The following is a 21524-nucleotide window of genomic DNA, read 5'->3' as shown; positions in this document are numbered from 1 at the left end:
TCAATTTTATCTATTTGTTTTTACTATTTCATAGGTTTCAAATATATTTGATAATTATCATTGCAAAATATTAATTTTTAACATATTATGTGTTATATTTTACATCAAATATATTATTTTACCATCAATTTATAATATTAATATTTAATTAAATAAAATTTAATTTGTAATTTGGATATCCAAAAACCGATCCAAATTAAATCGCACAAAATTGGATCGGATTGGATTTTTTTAATTAGCCTTCCAAAATCGAACCGAACCGCGAGTAATTTTAACTTTGGATCGGATGGATTTTTGCCACAAAACCGATCAAAACCGAACCGCGAGCACCCCTAGCTCCTATTATATTGTTCCGATCTAGACACAATAAGAGTAGCAAACGATGGAGGGCTCTAGGCCAACTCCCTACCAAAACACGAAGCGAGAATATCAACTCTTATTCCTCCGCGACGCTATGATCAACCTGAGGATCTGGACCGCCAAAGGTCCAACACGTACACAAAATAGAGAATTAAAAAACATAATGAATAAAATACAAGTGTAAGAATGTACTTAACCCTTCAAGACATTATTATGCATAATTTAACTCACAAGCATACGTTCTCAATCTTAATTCAATATAAATCTAAACACTTCAACCAAGTATTAACACGCACAAACAATTCATTAAATTCAAGTAATGTCACATAGCATTTATCACATATTATGCACATATTCCTAATGCATCTAATGCCACATTATGCTATGTCACCCTAGACATAATTATATGCATGCGGTACTGATGGGAGGTTCTGCAAGTGCACAGAATCGCTACCAAGTAATAAAGTGATAAGTTATCGTCTCCACAAGGATTGTGCCAAAATTACTAGTTTCGCTTAGGAATTTAGAAAGTAAAGGTGATTTGCATTCGCTTTGTTGGTTTTGATGAGAGAGTTTTGCAATTAAAAGTAAATGACAATTAAAGTAAATAACAATAAAATAAAAGGGAGTTAAAATAAAAGAGTGTGCGAGTAGAGACACGGAGTGGTTTAAGTGTTTCGAATCTCTCTCTTACTCCTGCTTGATAACCGGTGTTATACTTTTCTTCAATATTAGTTATAGTCTCTCGGATTAATTTCTATTAAAATAAGTTTAGAGTCACATCCCTTATTTCTATTGTAATTTGAATAGAGTTTAGTCAACCGCTTGGTAGGTTTCACCCATGTTTTTATAATATCATCATCTCTAATGGTTCAACCTTTAAAAATGTGTCCTTACCCTTAGCCAGTTCAATGTTTAACAAATTGTCACGTGTTCTTGGTCTACCTTGTTTGATTAACCTTAAACATGCAGAATTTAGTTAAGTGTGATTCTTAATCCTACCCCCTTCCGCAAATACTGAATTTAATGGTTTCATATAGGTCGGTTGAATTGTCTTTATTTTCGCGCTTATTAGTTTGTGATCACGAGATCAGCTAATTACCTATGGGTCTTTATTTTTAAATATGAGAACAAAGGGCCATTTGAGTCTTTATATAATATTGTCTCTAGTTCCTAGATGTATACCTGGTGTTTATGTTTGTTTCTAATAATATATGCTACTACTAGATTTGATGGTTTGAACAATTTAGGTTTGATCTCTTTATGCAATGTATGTTTCTCTTAGCATCTTCTGTAACCAAATTGCTTGACTAGGACAATTTGTTGATGCTATAAATGATGTCCCTACTTATAGCATTTATGAGTTATGACATTGAATATTGGATTTATTTTGAGTTATGAGCATAATTTCCTGCATCCTTCGATGTTGTCGTATGGAAGTTTTTCCTTAAGATCACTAGATTAAAAGCAAAGGTTTTTAATAATATATGCTTTTAATGTCAGTAACTGATCCAAAAATGTATAATTTTGGTCATTCAGAACATGCCGAATTATGCAGTTGTGTCAGCTCAGAAAGAATCAGTTTCTACTTTCTTGGAATTATGCTGAATTTTTTCAAATCAGCAAAACTCCCTGAGAATATAAATCATCACAGATGACAACAGTACATGAATGAACTGATACATATTTGCCCTTCTGAGTTCGACTCTATTCCAATTCAAAACAAAAAAATCAAGTGATAGATGTAACCAAAAAAATAAATAAAGTGATAGACAAGTACATAAGAGTATGGTGAATGAATGCATGAAATGGTATAAGCCCCATTGGACCAATTTCAACATTGGCTTATATACAGAGTTGGGTGTAGCTCTGTTGTCAGCGAGGATTCACAAGACATAATCTCCAAGAGGAACCATTTTGTAATCTTATGAAACATTACATTCGGGCAAAAAAACTAGTTTAAACTAGATGGAATAACAAATTTGTAGTTTAAACCTATAACATGATATGTAAGGTTTAACCTTCAACAAAAAGAACTAGATGTTTTGGGACTAACTAGATTTTCAACCATATAAACCAAAATTCAATTGGTAAGCATAGTGTCGGACTAATCGATTAGCTATATAGTTTTTAATTGCAGTTCACAATCGCCATAATACAAGGATTCCAAGGTTGTAGAGGTCAAGGTTTTAAATGTCACTATAACCACATCACATCGGCAACGCAGCAACATTGATCATGTAACACTGCATAACTGCAATTTAAAACTTCGCATAACCCGCATCGCCGTTAGTGTTTCATAGAGTCAAGTTTTAACCTTATGTTGAACGTCTGATGTGATAACGTTTTTATAACTGAACGGCCGATGGCAAAGACCTTTCACTGGCTTGGCTGAATGGTTCAACCTATCATGGTCATTGATAAACAAGAATCCAATCAAATAATTCATCAATAATTAAGTACTTAATATAATATACCTGTTGGGCATAATAGCGGTTGTTTACCAAATTCTCACGTAAACACTATCATAATTTATATTAATAATAATTTCTAATAATCGATTATTGTCAACCCATAATTGATTAATTAAATAATTAATCTAACAAAAAAATGTGGAAGAGATATGCTACAAACAAATATAGGATAAGTTCGCTTTCCCATTCCTACCGTGGAAGATCTATTTGCCTCTCTCACCCTAGAAGGCGTCTATGTTTATAGATTGAGGGGCTTAAAGAGTAATTTTTATTGTGCATAAAACGTAATGCTCAGAGGAGTATCGATAGTCTTTAGACTCCATTGAAAAAATAGATATTTTGATTATTAGTATTAAAATAGGATTATTGGTACATCTATTTTAGCTATATATAAAAAAAAAAAAAAAACTCAACCAATTGGAGTGTTGATGAAGAATTAAACAAGTTTAGAAACATAAAGCCCTAATTTGTGAAGTGCCTGCTTGTCTTCAGTGGGTGTCCGTTCCGTCTCTGATTGTGATCGGCTATCTCAGGCCGTCGTGATCGTAGTTTGGTTACGATCGTCACTCGTTTTAAAGACTTCAGGTATCATAGTTGTTACTCTCCTCTCGCTTATACTTCTTCCCCTTTCACTTTACATTTACATCAATAATAAACCACCGGAAATCAATTTTTCTAGTCTTTTCGAAGTTCAATGCTTATCAATGCCTTTTGATTGAATCTCTTCGATTGTTGAATCATAAAGGATTATATATTTTGAGGTTCTGTTATGCTTGTTATATCCACTCTGTTATTTGCTGCCTTGTGATTTTTTTTTTTTTTTTTGTATTTTTTATGAAGTTATTGGGCTAAATTGCATGAACTTACACAAGTTAAGGGACCAAATTCAACGATTTAAGGGACCAAAGAGATGTTTATGTCTTATTTTTATTTGTTTGGTTATATTGGATATGCTTTACTGGCTTGGTCTAGTATGCATATGTCACTCAACAGTTTCGCTGTGTTTCGATTTTGTACTATCTTTAGTTGGTTTCAATTTTGTTCTTAATACGATTTCTTTTTTCCTTTCGAAATACTATATATCTATCATTTTTTTGGGTTCAAAATACTATATTTTTGTCTTTATGCATTTGCTTCTTGTCAAACCTAGGTAATTATATGAGCAACTGATTCTAGTCATTATATATATATAGGTGAACCTTTCTTGAGAACAATACAATCAACATATTGAAATGGTGCAAAAGAAAATAGAAGAAAGGAAAATGGGTAATGAGAGTGAGATCCCAATTTTAGATTTTTCAAAGAGTAGTGGAATGATGTTAATGGAAGAGAGTGAAGGAAGGAAAGAAATGTGCAAGAAAGTGAGAGAAGCATTTGAGAATCACGGTTGTTTACTCGTAAGGTGTGATGAAATCTCAAATCCATTACGTGAAGATTTGTTCACGGGCTTGAAATCATTGTTTGATCTACCTGAAGAGACCAAGCAGAAGTTCTTTAGCCCAAATGCTTATAGGGGCTACACTAACAAGGGCGATGAAGTTCCTCATGCTGATAGCTTTGGTATTTATGATGCTCATAAGCCAGATACAATTGGTCAAGACTTTGTTGACCTCTTGTGGCCTCAAGGAAATCAAACTTTTAGGTAAGTAATTGTTTTTTATTTTATTATTGTGCATCATATATATCCCATTTATGTGAAGGCTTGTTGTCGGTGAACACAGACTCGCCTTTTTAATTGATGCTTGATTGTTTCTGAAACGAAAGAAATAAATTCAAACAATTGTTAATCCCTAAATCCCATCAAAGACAAATCCAGTAGATAAAATTACAGACCAGAAGTAATTGTTATTCCCTAAACTTAGAGACGACGACCAATATCTTTAATTAGAGTCAAATTTCTTCTCAATCTTGTTTGATGATATTTATTCTAAAGATTTGAAGGTGCGCTTTAAATTGAAATAAGTATCATTTAAGTTACAAAAATCTGAACGATTCATGGTGGTTCCATAATCTCTGTCGATGGAGGATGGCAAACGCGCGACTTCTTTTTTGTAGTATTTTTAGTTTTTTTTCATGAAATGATTTAAACCATAGGATGAATGAGTAGTAACGGGCTAACGGCTGGGATTTAGTGTAAGGAAAAACAATTACACCTGGTGCCAATGGATCTTATCTCTTACTAGACATGTACGGTCAAAATTATTGATTTCAATCATGACATGCATAAATATGTATCTATTAGCTTTTGATTTATATCAAATAAAGTTTACCTTAGTAATTGTCTAATATACAGTAAGGCACTAAGTTCCATGACCTCAAAAGTACGGGAACTAAGCTTGCTTATCCTGAAGATGGTTGTGGAGGGTTTCGGCCTTCCACAACAATACAACTTGGATGTTGAACAGCTGAATAGCTACTCTAATACACGATTGACAAGGTATAAACTTCCTGAAGACAACAAGGATTCTGAGATTGCTTTGGCACCTCACTGTGACAAAGCCACCTTTTCTCTCATATGCGAAAATGGCGTCCAAGGTCTGCAGGTGCTATCCAAAACAGGCAATTGGGTTGATGTAAATATTCCCAAAAATGGCTGTGCAGTACTTGTTGGTGACATGTTGAAGGTAATTTGCACCTATGTATAATGAAGATACTAAGTTTTTGTTTGATTTGTTTTTTCTCTTTCAACTTTATAGTTAATTTAGTTATGATGATTACAATTATTAATGTATAGGCATGGACCAATGGAATATTTCCAGCAGCCAAACACAGAGTGGTGACTAGAGGAGGAGACAAAGAGAGAATCACATTTATTCTTATGGCAGTGCCAAAGGAAAGTATGGTTATTAAGGCACCCTCTGAATTGGTGGATGATGAAAATCACCCTCTCTGTTACAGGTCATTCATGTATGAGGAATACATATACTATCGGTGTTCGACTCATGGAGAAGAGGGATCACTTGAAAAATTTGCTGGACTTTGATCCCTCATTATGTGATGCAAATTATTATCCTTTTATATTTTTTAAAAAGGCAGAGGAATTGAACTCACTTTTTAGTTTGTAGTAACAGTTTCTGGATGTGTTGGAATTTGGTTCTATTGTTTTCAGTATTTCAGTTGGTTTGAACTTTGTGGATTAGTTCGTTAGGAGAGGAGCAAATATTGTTATTAGAGGTGGGAACAGGCCAGGCCGGCCTACATGGCCTTAAGGCCTAGCCTACATAGGTTCAGGCCAGGCCAGCCTATTTCTTTAAATAGAGCAGGCCAATGCTTTTTTATAAGCCTATTTAGCTAAAAAGGCCAGGCCGCAGGCCATTAAAAAAGCCTTTGAGGCCTACTAGGCCGGCCTATTTAAGTTAACATGAATAATATTTTTATTACGATTATTATTTATATATTAAAATTTATACTTTGATTAAATTATAAATCTATTAACTTTTTAAGTAATTTAAGTTTATTAATCTACATTAGTTTTTAACATATATAAATGTATTATTATAAACTAGAATTGAAATATGATGACATATATAGTCAAATTCTCTAAAATATCAAATGGAACATTATTTTATTAGTTCATAAGTATATTTCAAAATAAATATAATTATTTATTTAAATATGTTCATATGAAATAGGCTTTTAAACAGGCTAACAGGCCACATCAGACTTTCAAAAGGCCAGGCTCAGGCCTAGAATTTAAGCCTATGATAGGCCACAGGCCAGGCTCAGACCTTCGATTTTTTGACAGGCCAGGCTCAGGCTTGGCAAAGCCTAGCTCGGCCTAGCCTATTCCCACCTCTAATTGTTATAATTTATCATTTTCGAAAGTTAGAGGGAGTAAATAGTGTTTCGTTTTTTTTTTTTTTTTTTTGCGGTGAAAAGTGGTGTTCTAAAACGTTTGGTAAATTATGGTGAATGGAACAATTGACATGCAAATAAAAAACACATAATTTTACAATGGAAAATTTTTATGTTTAAGAACTTGGATTTTCTGCACTTGTGAAAACTGAAAAACATTAATAAAAACAGAATATTGAAAAATGTAGAAAATTTTCTCAGAAATGGAAATATTTTCTTATCACATATTCAAAACAGCATACCAAGTTATTGCAAAAAGTCTAAAGGAGATATATAAGAGAATCAAAATAATTATGGGAGTTTCTTTGCTTTGAGATCCAGAGAGTTAATAAAAAAAATAGCATATGCTTGTTTAAAAAATAAATAGCATATGTGTCATTGGAAGAGTCTAAGCATACAAGACAATATTAGCTGAATAATTTGTGATGACACAACTATCAACTTCTGATAGGATAAATGGATTCAGATTGTATGTTTTCTATCTTTAATAGTTTCACTATTTCAAGACTCACGTCGTATTAAGAAAGTGGGGTGATGTGACGGAAAACATGGTTGATATTGGTTGACGGTGTATACATATTTTCTCATATTTCAATAACTTTTTTGGTGAGCACTCCGGTACACATCTTATGTGGACGTGTACCGGTACATTGTTAAGGTGTATAATTTTAATTGGTCCACATGTAATAATAATTTAACATATCATTTCAAGACTTCTTTCAATAGAAATTTCCTAAATTACTCTTTTAATTTACAAAAATTTGAAAATGTAAATTAAAGAAATTTTTTAAATTGCCTTTTGTCAAAATAAAAAGAGATGTTTTGTAAAAAAAAAAAAAAAAAAAAAAAAGAGAGATGAGATGAGATGTTTTAGATGAGATGAGGTTTTTAATTTACAAAAATTTCAAAATGGTTTTTTTTTTTTGTAAAATTGACAAAAGGGTTTTAATATGTATAATTTTTTGCTTTTCATCAATTTATATTATTTTTTATACTTATAGCACCACTCGTTTTGAAGCATTTCTTTCAATTTCTCGTAAAGTTCATATTTTTATTTCATATATGCAATTTCGAGGTTTTTCAATTTCCGGCGGTTGAATTTTTTTTGTTTTAGGTTGTGGGTATCATTCTTCTCTTTCTTGCATCAAAAAATTCTTACTAAATACCCCCCCCCCCCCCCCCCCCGATCCTATATATAAGAAAAAGTTTATTTTTAAATTCAATGTAAAGTTGATGTATCTAGACTATAATGTTATCTAGATACATCAATTTTACAATGAATCTAAAAAATAAACGTTTTCTTATATATAGGATCGGATGGAGTAGCATTTTCCTTTAGAGTATGTTTGGTTCGACGTAGATGCAGGGAAGGGGAGGTGGGGAAATATTTGTAATAAAGGGTAATTTTGGTAGAAACTCTCAAATATCTCAAATGTTATATATTTTTTTAAAAACTCTCTCAAATATTATATATGCGGTACTTTTTTTTTTTAAACTCTCTCAAATATATATATTTTTTTTGTAGAAACTCTCAAATATTTTTTTTGTACAATATTTGAGATATTTGAGAGTTTTTACCAAAATTACCCTTTACTAAAAATATTCCTTCAAATTATTTTATTGTTTAATCAAACAAACTTAACGCCTTTCGTTAACTAGTAAATGTTCAATACATAAGGGAATAATCTCAAATCTACGAAAACTAGCCCAAGAATTGGCCGCTCGAGCAAGTGAATGAGCAACCATATTCGCTCGTCTCCTAACAAACTTCACTTCAAAGTTTATACACGATAACATAATTTGGATAATATCAGCAACAATTAAACTAAATTCCAAATTACCACTATTAGCAGTATGCAGCTGTCCTTAGACAGCAGTTATGATACTTGCTGTACAGAGAAGGAAAAAGGCAAGACTGCAGCAAGTGAAATCTCATATTGATGGCACAATCAATGGAGAGCTGTTGGAGATTAAAGGTTATAATTGCAGCAATTCAAATTAGTCAACTAACCAGTATTCTTATCTCCTCAAATAAAGGAAACTTCTCTATTTTTTAGGATTCATCAAGCTATAATTATGCAGAGTTGTTGCACATTATTCTCTATATATTTATCTCTTTTCCAACTCTTGTAATCAGTGTTCACAATTCTAATAAAAAAACAAAGCACTTATCTTTCTCTCAATTTTCTTTTTGGTATCAGAGCATAGTGAGTCTGGGATAGATGAAGTCCATCGGTTGTCGGCAGTATCTCAATTCCAAGGAAGTGGTGAAGAGGTCCCAAATCCTTCATAGCAAATTCAGATTGCAAAAGTTGAATGAAATCTGAAACTAGAGAAGTAGTGGATCCCGTGAGAAGTATATCATCTACATAAAGGAGAAGAATTAAAGATCCTACAGTGGAATGCAAAATAAATAAAGATGGGTCAGCCAAGCTACAAAAAAAACCATAATCAATAAGAAAAGAACTAAAGCGATCAAACCATGCCCTAGGCGTTTGTTTAAGACCATAAAGAGCCTTTTGAAGTTTGCAGACATGGTTAGGGTATTGAAGATCAACGATGCCGGGAGGTTGTTCCATGTATATGTTTTCAGAAAGTACACCATGTAGAAAAGCGTTTTTAACGTCTAGTTGTCGAATGGACCATTTCTGAACAAGAGCTATAGTCATGATTAATCGGATGGTTCCCGGCTTAATTACGGGTGAGAAGGTTTCGGTATAGTCCACTCCATCTACTTGGTGATATCCTTTTGCTACAAGGCGGGCTTTGAGGCGGTCTAATGATCCATCTGGTTTAAGTTTTGATTTGAAGACCCATTTAGAGCCAATAACATGTAGGTTAGGGGTGCGAGGAACAAGTTTCCAAGTTTGATTCTTATGTAAGGCCTCAAGTTCTTCATCCATGGCTGCCTTCCATCCAGGATGAGCTAAAGCTGAACGAATATTATGCGGATTACGTGGGATGTCGGCACTAGGTGTGGTGATTAAGGCATACTTAGGATTAGGCTTTATAATTCCATGTTTCGAACGAGTTGCACTAGGCCTTCTTGCCACTCACTACATTCCCACCAATGATCAAGTTGCTGACCTCTTCACTAAACCAGTGTCAAAGTCTGCTCTCGTACATTTTCAGCCCAAACTCTGCCTTCAACCTCTGCCTCGTTTGAGGGAGGGTATTAGCAGTATGCAGCTGTCCTTAGACAGCAGTTATGATACTTGCTATACAGAGAAGGAAAAAGGCAAGACTGCAGCAAGTGAAATCTCATATTGATGGCACAATCAATGGAGAGCTGTTGGAGATTAAAGGTTATAATTGCAGCAATTCAAATTAGTCAACTAACCAGTATTCTTATCTCCTCAAATAAAGGAAACTTCTCTATTTTTTAGGATTCATCAAGCTATAATTATGCAGAGCTGTTGCACATTATTCTCTATATATTTATCTCTTTTCCAACTCTTGTAATCAGTGTTCACAATTCTAATAAAAAAAACAAAGCACTTATCTTTCTCTCAATTTTCTTTTACCACTACGCCTCGTTCGAATAGCTTTAGTCAACACCTGCGAGTCGCTTTCAAATTGAACCCTATCCAGACCTCTATCAGGTAAATGAATATTATATTAGATCATTACCATAGAAACCCCCTAATAAGTTTGAGGACTTTTCTTACTTAATCCCTCAACAAGTTTTATTAGAAAATTAAGGTTTTCATGTAGTGTGTGATTCTTTAAAAAAAAAAAAAAAGATTAATTTTACCAATTATGATTAAGGGTGCGTTTGATCTGCTAAAATTTAAGGTACTTGACAGGACAACTTCAGTTGTATTGTACGTGTTTGATTTTAATTTTTTTCTCAAACAATTCAATACCACCTAATTAGAACGAGACACATGACATTTAAATTTTTAGCAATATAACATTTCTATGTCAACTAATTGGATTACCTGTGAATCAAAAACCTAGTTATCAGAAAAAAATTATTAAGTTGCTACCAATTCTACTGATAAGAACTAAAGAAATAAATTGACCAAATTGAAATGTAAAACACTTAAGAATTTAAATGTTGACAATGTAACAGTTCAACATCAACTAGTTAGATTAACTATGACTCAAGAAACGTAATTCATATGAAATGAGTGTTAAGTCTCAACTAATTTTCTCAACTGTGAGGGAATCAATTCATCTCAATTAATTTATTCAACTTGACCTAATTGAAATGATAAACACTTAAAAAGTTGAATTTCAACATTCTAGCTAACAATTCAATCTCATATTGTTGGACGAATTATTACACCAAAAACCTAGTTATTATGAAAGGATTGTTAAGTCACAACCAATTAGACTGAAAGGAACTAAGGAGATCAAACATTCTCAATCTCACTATTCAACTTGACCAAGTGGGAATGAGAAACACTTAAGAATTCAAATTCTAAAATCAAACAATTCAACCTCAACTAGTTAGATTAACTATGACTTAAAAAAACTTAGTTCAAATGAAATGACTATTAAGTATCGACTAATAATGCCAATTGTGTCAACAGAAATAAAAAATTTTAGATCAAACCCTTCAACTTAAAACATAGTTCATAAGCAAACTTAACTAATTATACTTACTTTATTAAGTAATTCAATTTTTCTCATTCAAGTCGTTTAATATCACTTGATTGACAATAACTTATGAATTTAAATTTCGACAACCAAGCATGTCGAACAATATCAAAAGTTCATTTACAAAACTTTAGTATTTTTTAATATGAGACGAATTAAATATGAATTTTCTAAATCAAAATATCAAGATAAAAGTAACGGATATTTTGACCTAGAAATCAAATTTTGTGCTCCTTACTTTTGGACAAACTTTTTATAATGCGCTATACATATTTGCAAAATCATCAGAAATATACATTAACTTTACAACATGACCAAAATTGCATGCATAAACATTTTGTGGGGATCAAAACATGACATTTTCTTATGAAGATAAAAAATAAATTTAGTAATTTTGTATCGATAACAAACTTATTTAACCCTGTAAAATATAACGAATCACTAAAAATTAAAAATATTACAATAAAATATATAAACATATTAAAAAATTAAAGTTTTTTTTACTAAAAAATAAATATTTTTTAATAATTATATGCACTAATGATTAGGTGGTAAATGAATATTTATCTTTATAAACTAATAATATTAAAAAAAATGAAATATTAAAATCGTAGTTGGATCAATCATATTAATAATTTTAAAAGTTTTTTTTTTGTTTGAATAATTAAAAAAGTTATTAAAATTATATTTTAATTTTTAAGAAAATACAAAATACAAAATTAATATTATTTATAAGATATTAGAATAATATTAAAATATTTGAACTTGTTGAAAATCATATATAAGTTGAAAGATATGATGCATGATTTGATTTATTGTGGAAGGATACATTTGTCAATATTAAAAAGTAGTGTTTAATATAAAAAACTTAATAAAGAAACAAAATATGCATTAATTTTTTTTTTGTTGACAAATCTGCATTAATTACTATATTACTTGTTAACCACATCAGCAGTGTACCGGTACACATCCACATAATATGTGTACCGAAGAATTCGCCAACTTTTTTTTGTCAACTAGTTTAACGGCTTAATTTCAATCACTCTTTAATTAGTTTTATAATATTTCCTTTAATTTAAAAATAAAAAATAAACATTTCCTTTATAAAAAAACTAAATTTCCCTACCTTTTCCTCTAAAATCCAATTGTCAAACATAACTTTAAGAGACAAAAACCACAGTCAAGTTATTGAAAATGCACTCACTGCAGTCCTTACAATCTCGTATTCACGTATTCGGAATATTGGTCGATCTTGGTTCGTTGGTCCACAAAAAAAAATTATAATTGTTATTTTATAATTTAAAACACCAAATTTAAATGTGAATTGTCCGATCTGGATCTAACGACTACCGATACTTCAAATGGTCAAGTCATTATTATATGATTACAGAGAAATCCGATCCAAATTATTAGAGGGCAAATTGCAGGCTAAATATCGAGGAACAATAGTTGACCTAGAAGGAGTTGTAATGGATTGTGTACCTGCTGGGCTAACTAGATGATACGATCATCCCCTCTTTTGTCCTTGTGAGAATTCAATGAAAGGAATCTCTTTTAGGAAATATTCTTTGGTCACCATACATATTTCTCGCGTGCCCTACTTGTTTTCATTTATCGCTACTTAAATAGCGGACGTTATTAAAATGAATTTATTTTTTTAAAATGTCGTCCGCTACTTAAGTAGCAGGCGTTATAAAAAAACAAACCTGATATTTTTGTAGAGGAGTATTGATATCCCTTTGTAGATGAATCTCAAACCATGGTGGAATTCTTCGGGTTCAAATTTGCATAGAAAGAAGGTCATCGACCTCTCATTCCGGCTATTCAACCTCTTCTTAAAAAATATTATAAATACCTCACCCTAACAGATAAGAGAACTAGTATGTTATGATAACTTTTCCTCGGTTCACTTTTTCTGAACTCATACAAGATTTCACTCGAGTTCAAACTTTCGTCACTTAGCCAGAAGGGATCACCTCGGCATGTCAAAGAACTGACGCTACTGAACCTCTTCGTAGCCTTTTCGGCTTGATATGATTTAGGACCTTTGGACTAGAAGGAAAAAGATATATTTTTAACTATTTTTTAATAGGATTATAAGAGAAGGTGACATGATAAAGACACCTTTTAGGATAGAATACTTTGACACGTCTTCCACAGTTTATAACCTTTTAGAACCGTTAGATTGATCACACACATTATAAACCAAATATACTTGATTGTTTTTTATTTGTCTTCCTTTCATGAGCGCTTTCATCAATAAAAGCAGACAACCATGACTCATACTCTTTGTCAGGGAAGGAGCCAGAAGAGGGACCAGCAGAGGCCACGATCCCCCCTATTATTTTTTTAATACTATTATGTAATTATATTATTAGGGTAATTTCACTTGTTTTTGCCCTATTTTATTAAACTCATAAAATTGCCCCCCCCCCCCCCCCTCCCCCCCCCCTTTTATTGCAACTTTTTGGGCTATATTTACAAACTTGTTGTAAATTGATCGTGGTGAACTATGTCAGCAGGTGGTCTTTGGACACGACGTTCCTTTATGCAACTCATATGGCTTACTTGCGTGTGGGTTGTGTGGACTGAACAAAATCATAGATTGTTCAGAGGCTCAACAAATTCTTTACATCAGATGTTGGATAAGATCAAGACTTTTTCCTATTGGTGGTTGAAAGCGACGAGTAGCACTTTAGCTTTAAACTGTCATAGCTGGTGGTCTAGTCCTATGATTTGTTTGGGCATTGTATATTTCTTTATGATTTTGTATTTTGACTTTATTGTAACTTTTCTTAGTCTCTCTTGGCACGTCTTGTGCTGAGGAGATATCTTATTGTTATATATATATATATATATATATATATATATATATATATATATATATATATATATATATATATATATATATAATTTTGGCTTGTTAAAAAAAAAACATTTTCTTACGCAAAAAATCACAAATTTTAATGCACAATGCATGAGTTTAGATCAAAATTACAATAAACGTGAAAATAGAGAGCCAAAAAGTTCGACTTAATAAAATGACCCATAAAATATAAATTCACAAATATTAACTTTAAATTTATTTTATAATTTTTTTTATATGTTATACACTCAGTCCCCCTAAACTCAAATCCTAGCTCCGTCCCAACTCTTTGTTACTTCTTCATATCACTATTTGATACCAATTTATTATCACGTAAATACCAAAAAAAAGTTCCTTCACCTTCTACTTCAAATCCAACTCTTTTTTTTTTATTTATACAGACTTCAAATCCAACCCTTACTCTCAACTAATTGTTCACGTGTCTCTAAAAAAAGAAATGTTTAGATTTTACATAAATTTAAAAATGAATGGTACTCAAATTTATGCATGTATGTCCGACCTGAATTCCATATATTCAAATGACCACACAGTCATGCATTTCTAGCCTTTAAATCAAAATTTTGGTGGTCCAAATTTTAAAATGAATGACTGAGATTAACCTGCAGTCAAATAGTGACCGCAGGGAATCCATTTCCATGTCCAAACATTATGCTGCTTAACAAAAAAAATTACTCTAATCACTTGCAATTACAGTCATATATAAATCCAATTCTATAATCATAAATAAAATTATTATAAAAAAATAACCCAGGGAAAATAGCTCATTTTTATCTATAATCTATAATCTATAATTCTATAATATACATAAAAGATCATGGATTGGAAAACCCTAATGCAAAACCCTAATCCATTGGCCAATATGTGTTCAACACATTTGAATCATGTCCTATTGTCTCTTGTCATCACATCCTTCTACCCATCCAATTATCACCCTCCACATGTCTCACTACTTACTTGGATTCTAAGTTGACATTGTACATGCATTCTAAGTTGACATTCATGGATTGTGTATGCATTAGGTTTCTTGGAAATTGCATTCACAAAGTCAACTATGACATTATGCCACTACTTACTTCACTTTCTTCACAATGTCAACCATCACATAATGTAATGATTGTTCTTCCAATCTTCTTATTGGCTGCCTATTCTTCTACATCCATTCATTCATACATTGTAGATTGCTTCACAAAGTTAACCATCACATTATATAATCATTGTTCTTCCAATCCTCTCATTGGCTACCTATTTTCTTTGCAAATTGACAAAAATTGACTCTTCCTCTACATGGTTTATGCAAACAATTGGTTGATTTGCTGGTTTTATGATAGCTGATTTATACAATCAACTGGTTTATGTAAACAATTGGCGGCATGTGTTGTGTTGCTGATTTACAGCACAGAAGAAGGTATTCTCACTTATTTTCTCTTTCTTTTTCTCTCTCTTTCTCTCTCTCTCTCTCTCTCTCTCTCTCTCTCGTCCGCACAACCACACCAAACAACACCATGCCTCACCTCCTCCACAATCACCACCGAAGAAGACCTCACCTCCGCCTCAGTTTGCCGCCACAATCACCACCGAACAAGACCTCACCTCCACCTCAGTTCGCCGTCCAATCCATCGCGGCTACCTAATCAACCCCCACCTCCAATGTGATATCTGGTCTCATCTCTTCACCTCAATCCTTCACATAAACCCTTCTCAATCCTCTGTCCTCTCACTGAACCTCTCTTCACTCTGCCATCAATTCAACACTCCATTGACAGAAAAAGGAAGCACTTGCTCAACACAGGACATGGAAAAAGAAATTGCACGGTTAGTAGTACGACAAAATCAAACTTTCTATTTCTGATCTTTGGTTAATATTATTGATTTTGGTGGTTTTGTTTTATGATTTCTATTTAGGTTTTCAATTTCTGTTTTGAATTTTTATTGTAAGATTTAGCTTCAGAAGCATATAAAAATACGTTTTTTTTTCCTTTCCTTCTTCTGATCGATCAAAAATTGAATTTTTTTTTGGGACAATTTGTGTGTATGTTGTGATTTTGAAGTTTAAAACATGATTCCTACCCATAACAAGGTTTCTTCATCACTTGATTATTAAAAATTGAAAATATTTTCTGCCACTTTTGTGTTGCAGGTTTCTGTGTTTGTTTTCCCTTTTTTGATCAATGTTAATGAATTTTTCATGTTGAGTTGCATGGTCAATTTTGTTATTTTTTTGAAGTTTAGGAATAATTTGAAGCTGGAAATTTGTTCAAATTAACACGTTGATAAACAGGGCCAAAGAAATTGTATGACACTTGAAGAGTCTGTTGGAAAAAGACTGCAAAAATATGGGGAATCAGATAATAAAGAATTGCTTCAGAGGTGAAATAGTTTCTTCAACTTGTGTTATCTTTTTTCATAGATTGAGAATTAGTCATTTAACTTGTGTTGAATTTGTTATTAAATTGTAGAAGTTTTATGTTGAACAATAAGCATGTACCATGTAATATCACTCACTATATATGACACTAGGAAAGTCTTTAAGTTGTCAATTTATTGTTGCAGGGAAGTTGGTTTTCGGTGGTTATTCAGTTTCAAATCAAAATCACCGGAAAAGCCAGTCGCGCCACCACCACAAAAGCTTTTTCTATGCGACAGACTGGTACAATTATTCTAAATCTATAATTTTTCTAGGTTTTAGGTTTTTGGAAAATTTTGATTTGTTTCTTTGATTGATAGATTGAATAAATATAAATAATGGATATACTCAATCCTTTGTGTTGTTATGTTGAGTTAGAAAATTTTGATTGTTGAGTTAGAAAATATGGTATTGAGTTACAAAAACAATATATCATATTAACTAAGATAAGCAAACCTAATCCCTTAATTGATTCTGCTATTCCTATACTTTTGGATTATCTTATTAGTTAGTTGAATTTTTTAGCAGTGACTAAAGTCCTTCAAAGTTTGGCATTGGATCTGAGGATGAGATATAGCAGAGGCACAAAAAAATAAGGTTTATTGGAAGCATCAATTGTGTTGATTTAGATTTAACAAGAAAAGTAGATTATTTTGGACCTAATTTTTTATTTTTGGTGATTAAGGTTATTATGTTTTTGAGTTTGGTAACATAGTTTTGGCTTTTAAAAATCTCTTTTTTAGGTTTGCAGAATGAAAAGGGATCTCTTTTTTAGGTTTGCAGAATGAAAAGGGTAGATATAGATCGTAAGATTTGAAATTTCTAGATTATTTGATGATTTATTTTTTAACATTTGATGAGATTGTGGTTTTTGCAGATAAAGGGTGGATTTTGATCTAGCTTGAAGGTTTTGATCATCTGTTATAAGTGGTAGTTCTCTTCTTGCATCTCTTTATATCTCCAATTTGGTTTTTAGATTTTCAGTTCAGATTTTTTTATTTGCAGGTGAACCTATAACATGATGAACAAATATCATATTGTATAATCTTCCTTATGTTACCTCTTTGCTTCTTAAAGATAGTATAAATGAAGAGTCCAAATTAAAGAAAGCAATTTTTAGGATGAAAATTATATTGAACTACTTGGAGGGCATTTGTAAAGTAAATAATCTAATTGTTTCTTCAAAAAGCACTTATAAAGGTATCATACAAGAGCTTATATATTAGTTACTCCCTTTGTTCTTATATTTTACCTGAGAGTTTATGACATAAACATCAGCAGCAGAGTAAAGTGAGGCAACATGTGTTGTAGCTGGAGTCCACAGAACTGACTTTGACAAGTTTGAATTTGTGCCAAGAAACTTATCATACTCTTAAGTCTTAACATAATCCACTTTGTTACTCTTTGATCCAACAGAACCAATCAGAACTTTCACAAACTTTTGTTTTACTATTTGTTTGGACTAAAATTATTTGTGTTTGTTTCTTCTTGTAAGGATGCTATAAAATTCCTTGATATGCTCATCTCTATGGTTAAGGATGATAAATTGCATTTTATTATTGTTTCATTCTCAAACCTAATAAGGAATTTGGGGAAGGTTCATATGAACACAAGACTTGCTCTTCAAAGTATATTTTTCAATTTTTTTAGAAATTTGTGAAGTTTAGTACTATATGTTAATGTTAATTTTGTTTTGATTCATGGAATGTGGATTAATCTTTTTTTCCCTTAGAGTTGTGCATATGATTTTGTGTAGCATTTTTCAATTGATTTTTCAGATTAGGTTGTTTGATTTGCCAAGTTAAGACATGTATTATATGAAATCCATGATTGACAACACTACGAGTAGTTCTTTTAAGCTACATCATTATAGTGCTACAGAATTAGAACAAGTCACTATTTTATGAAATCCATGATTGACAACACTGCGAGTAGTTCATTCTTGCATATGCTCTGATTTATGTATGTTACTGATATGCTTTCAACTTTAATCTCTCCGGGAAACTGTTGAAATATTTGGAAAGAAGCGTAAGTTTGATTTGCCCTTTTTGACTTTTTTTTCTCTGGTATGATAGGCTGCTGAAGAATCAAGTTAAGGGAGGAATTTGAAAGTGAGGGCAGAAAGCTTACTCTTAAAGAAGAGTCACAGACTTTTGATTCAAATGTAATCACGTCTGGAACTGAATTCATGGTTGTTTTATCAATTGCACTTCAGTATTATGTTCATCTTAAGCTGAACAATGACCCTGGTTGGAAAAATATCAAGGTAAGTTGTACTGTTATATAAATTGCATGGCTGCAGTATGTGTTTCTCATTTGAGTGTTGATTCTTAATACGGTGATTCATGTATATCTGAAGGTTATTCTTTCTGATGCAAATGTTCCCGGTGAAGGGGAGCATAAGATTATGTCCTATGGTGATTCGTGTATATCTGAATGTTATTTTTATCAATTGATTTGAATTGTTAATTGCTTTGCACCACATGCCTAAGAATTTGGGATAAGCATATTAATTAACTAGCAATAGCAATTCCCATTGAGCCATGTGCCTCCTTAAAAATAGCAATCTCATCATCCAATGCCTATTTTATAGGCTAATTAGATGGGATGGTCATAGTGCATTTAACAAAGTAACCCAAATCCCACTATCACTGATTTTGCCTATTCCCGCCATAGTTTTGGACGATGCTCAACCACATCTCTCTACCTCTTCCATGTTCCAATGCATATCATCTCAACCCTTTCCAGGACATCTCATCTCAATCCTAACTTTCAAAGTCTCAAGAAAATAGAATCATCATGTATACTCTCATAGTCTCTCGAAAACTCATTGTTGTTCCTCTAAACAAAAGTTATTTTTTATATTTAGATGATTCATCTTGATTGTTCCATTTCTTTTTCTTTTCTTCATTTTTTACTCCTTATTAATTTGCAGAAGTATTCCTTATCTTTGGCGACGATCCAATGCTTGCAGTGGCTCATGGTCGCGGTGTATATTGTGATGGTAAAGATTATTACACTTTTTGATTCAACCTTTTTCTTCTATATAATTTGTACCTTCTCATTTTCCTCTTCAATTCATTTCTTGCTGCAAAATTATGATTACTAGATATCTTGTGTTGATTGTGACCATAAGCCTCTACAAATGCTGGAAGTTTTGTTATTGCTTTCAGGTTGGTGTGAACTTTTCAATAAAAAGTTCAATTTCGCATCTACAAATGCTGAAAGTTTTGTTATTGCTTTCAGGTGCAGTGTATTGTGGAAATATGGACAGCGGAAGTGTATGTCCCGTTTACCCTTCTTATACGCATAGTATTATGAGTAAGGATGGGTGCACAGTCTCAGAAGAGTGCATTAAAGACGATGATAGTGAGGATGATTATGCGCATCCAGACGCCTGCACATGAATAACTATGAGAATCATGCTTTATTTTATTTATGAGAATCATGATTTATTTTGTGTTTTTGTGATGATGTAATTTCAGTGTGGAATACAATGTTTCGTATGTGTACCACTCTTTGTTTGCATACTTTGACAGAGACAACGTACCTCTCAAGGGACTTGCCAAGTAATACACTTCATAAGATTCATTTTGTAGTTTTTTTTTTTTCCAATTATTTGTCAATATGGGGTTTTGAATCATTCTTGTGTGATGTTTTTTGTGGTTAATAGGTTCTTTAAGGAATATAGTGATGAAGAAAGAGAGCATGCTATCAAATATCAGGTTGGTATTACTTTATAAACATTTCAGAATTTACTACAGAGTTATTGATATCAGAATAATTTTGATGCAGCTTTTTATGTGACTTTTTATGTGAAGAGGGTTCTCAAGAAAAGCATGATGATATAGAAGATGATAATAAGGCTTAACCCTGCCTCAACCTTCATCTGGGAAGGAAAACATGATTATAGTGTTTTCCAAAGTATCTTGAAAAATTATAATTCATTTTTTTATCCTGCTTCATGTTTGTATTGATTTTGCTTGATTGTCTCCCGTATTGTTTACTTCCAGGGATGAAACTTAAACTCTCATTCAGTCATCCAAATTCATTATAGAAGAAGGCCATATATTTTCAAGGAGGGACGTTTAAGTCATACCAGTTCTCTAAGCTAGCATTTGAAAATAAATTATCAGTTGAAGAGAATTCTATTATCCGACTAATTTGTAATTTGGAGATAGTTTGTATCAGAAAATCGATTACTTATTTGTACATTTCGTTTTGATTATGTAATTGGATATCTTATAATACTTAAATTGGGTCCAGATTATAGCTACACTTTTTTAATTTAACATGCTATATACTTAATGTGTAATGGCAGCAAAACTTAAAATGAAATATTGTTATAATTTGCCATATACTCTATAAGTAATAAGAATGTGAAAGAGTTATAATTTGCCATGGTGTATAAGTGTGTGAAATTATGATCACTCCAATTTCATTTATGCAGTATTACTATGGTCAACAACATCCATAATTGATAACATCCATGATTGATATATAAATGGTGTTCTGCCGAACCCGTGCAACGCACGGGCAGCCGACTAGTTTTATTTTTGTTCCCGAATGCAATAAAATAAATAGTAATATTACATGTGAATGTCTAGCTTCATATTTTATTTTTTACAATCTAGACTTAAGCTTAAACAACAAAAAAATTGTTCCCTTCAAACAGTTACTCTTGTCAAAAATGGCACCTCACCACATCATAAATTTGCGAATGAAGTCTTTAGCATCCGTCAGCTTCTAGATAGAGATTGGAATGTTGTTATTAATCACACGCTCCGAGAAGGGAACGCGTGCGCTGATATGCTGGCTAAAATGGGAGCTAACACTACCTCTCCCCTTGTGAAGCTTGTTGAACCTCCTTCCGAGTTGTCTCCCCATCTCTCTGCTGATGCATGGGGTGTGGCTTTTATTAGAAAATAGTTTCCCTTTT

At 32.3% G+C, this 21524-nt stretch overlaps 2 protein-coding genes across 12 annotated transcripts; both read left to right on the top strand.

Moving 5' to 3' along the window:
• The first annotated feature begins 2974 nt into the window (after positions 1-2974).
• Positions 2975-5945, top strand: LOC123920789 (probable 2-oxoglutarate-dependent dioxygenase AOP1). 2 transcript variants are annotated; one of them, XM_045973109.1, is made up of 4 exons: positions 2975-3419; positions 3985-4476; positions 5128-5458; positions 5569-5945. In XM_045973109.1, exons 2-4 carry the CDS (start codon positions 4067-4069, stop codon positions 5815-5817), a joined length of 990 nt encoding a protein of 329 aa, XP_045829065.1. In that variant the 5' UTR covers positions 2975-3419; positions 3985-4066; the 3' UTR covers positions 5818-5945. The 2 variants fall into 2 exon arrangements, with proteins under 2 accessions (XP_045829065.1, XP_045829066.1); XM_045973110.1 differs by having other exon boundaries at positions 3026-3419; positions 4028-4476.
• A 9347-nt stretch (positions 5946-15292) lies between these two features.
• LOC123920787 (ferritin-3, chloroplastic-like) lies at positions 15293-20861 on the top strand. Of its 10 annotated transcripts, none has more exons than XM_045973104.1 (12): positions 15293-15993; positions 16460-16548; positions 16732-16828; positions 17114-17182; positions 17463-17515; positions 17591-17785; positions 18661-18851; positions 19521-19589; positions 19832-19866; positions 20071-20154; positions 20259-20310; positions 20407-20564. In XM_045973104.1, exons 7-12 carry the CDS (start codon positions 18774-18776, stop codon positions 20434-20436), a joined length of 348 nt encoding a protein of 115 aa, XP_045829060.1. In that variant the 5' UTR covers positions 15293-15993; positions 16460-16548; positions 16732-16828; positions 17114-17182; positions 17463-17515; positions 17591-17785; positions 18661-18773; the 3' UTR covers positions 20437-20564. The 10 variants fall into 10 exon arrangements, 5 of the variants coding, with proteins under 5 accessions (XP_045829060.1, XP_045829062.1, XP_045829061.1 ...); XM_045973106.1 differs by lacking the exon at positions 20407-20564 and adding an exon at positions 20599-20861 and having other exon boundaries at positions 15296-15993; XM_045973105.1 differs by lacking the exon at positions 17114-17182 and having other exon boundaries at positions 15296-15993; positions 20381-20861.
• Positions 20862-21524: the final 663 nt, after the last annotated feature.

The sequence above is a fragment of the Trifolium pratense genome, linkage group LG4 (assembly GCF_020283565.1).
Source record: "Trifolium pratense cultivar HEN17-A07 linkage group LG4, ARS_RC_1.1, whole genome shotgun sequence".
NCBI lineage: Eukaryota > Viridiplantae > Streptophyta > Magnoliopsida > Fabales > Fabaceae > Trifolium > Trifolium pratense.
Note: the sequence above shows the minus strand (reverse complement) of the source record. Positions and strands in the feature narration are given on the sequence as shown.

Excerpts from the sequence above, each read along its gene's own strand:
- LOC123920787 (XM_045973104.1), top strand. The coding sequence starts at position 18,774 with ATGGTTGTTTTATCAATTGCACTTCAGTATTATGTTCATCTTAAGCTG. Across the intron at positions 18,852-19,520 it reads CTGGTTGGAAAAATATCAAG|AAGTATTCCTTATCTTTGGC; the intron begins GTAAGTTGTACT and ends ATTAATTTGCAG. Across the intron at positions 19,867-20,070 it reads GAAATATGGACAGCGGAAGT|TGTGGAATACAATGTTTCGT; the intron begins GTATGTCCCGTT and ends ATGTAATTTCAG.
- LOC123920789 (XM_045973109.1), top strand. The coding sequence starts at position 4,067 with ATGGTGCAAAAGAAAATAGAAGAAAGGAAAATGGGTAATGAGAGTGAG. Across the intron at positions 4,477-5,127 it reads CAAGGAAATCAAACTTTTAG|TAAGGCACTAAGTTCCATGA; the intron begins GTAAGTAATTGT and ends TCTAATATACAG. Across the intron at positions 5,459-5,568 it reads TTGTTGGTGACATGTTGAAG|GCATGGACCAATGGAATATT; the intron begins GTAATTTGCACC and ends ATTAATGTATAG.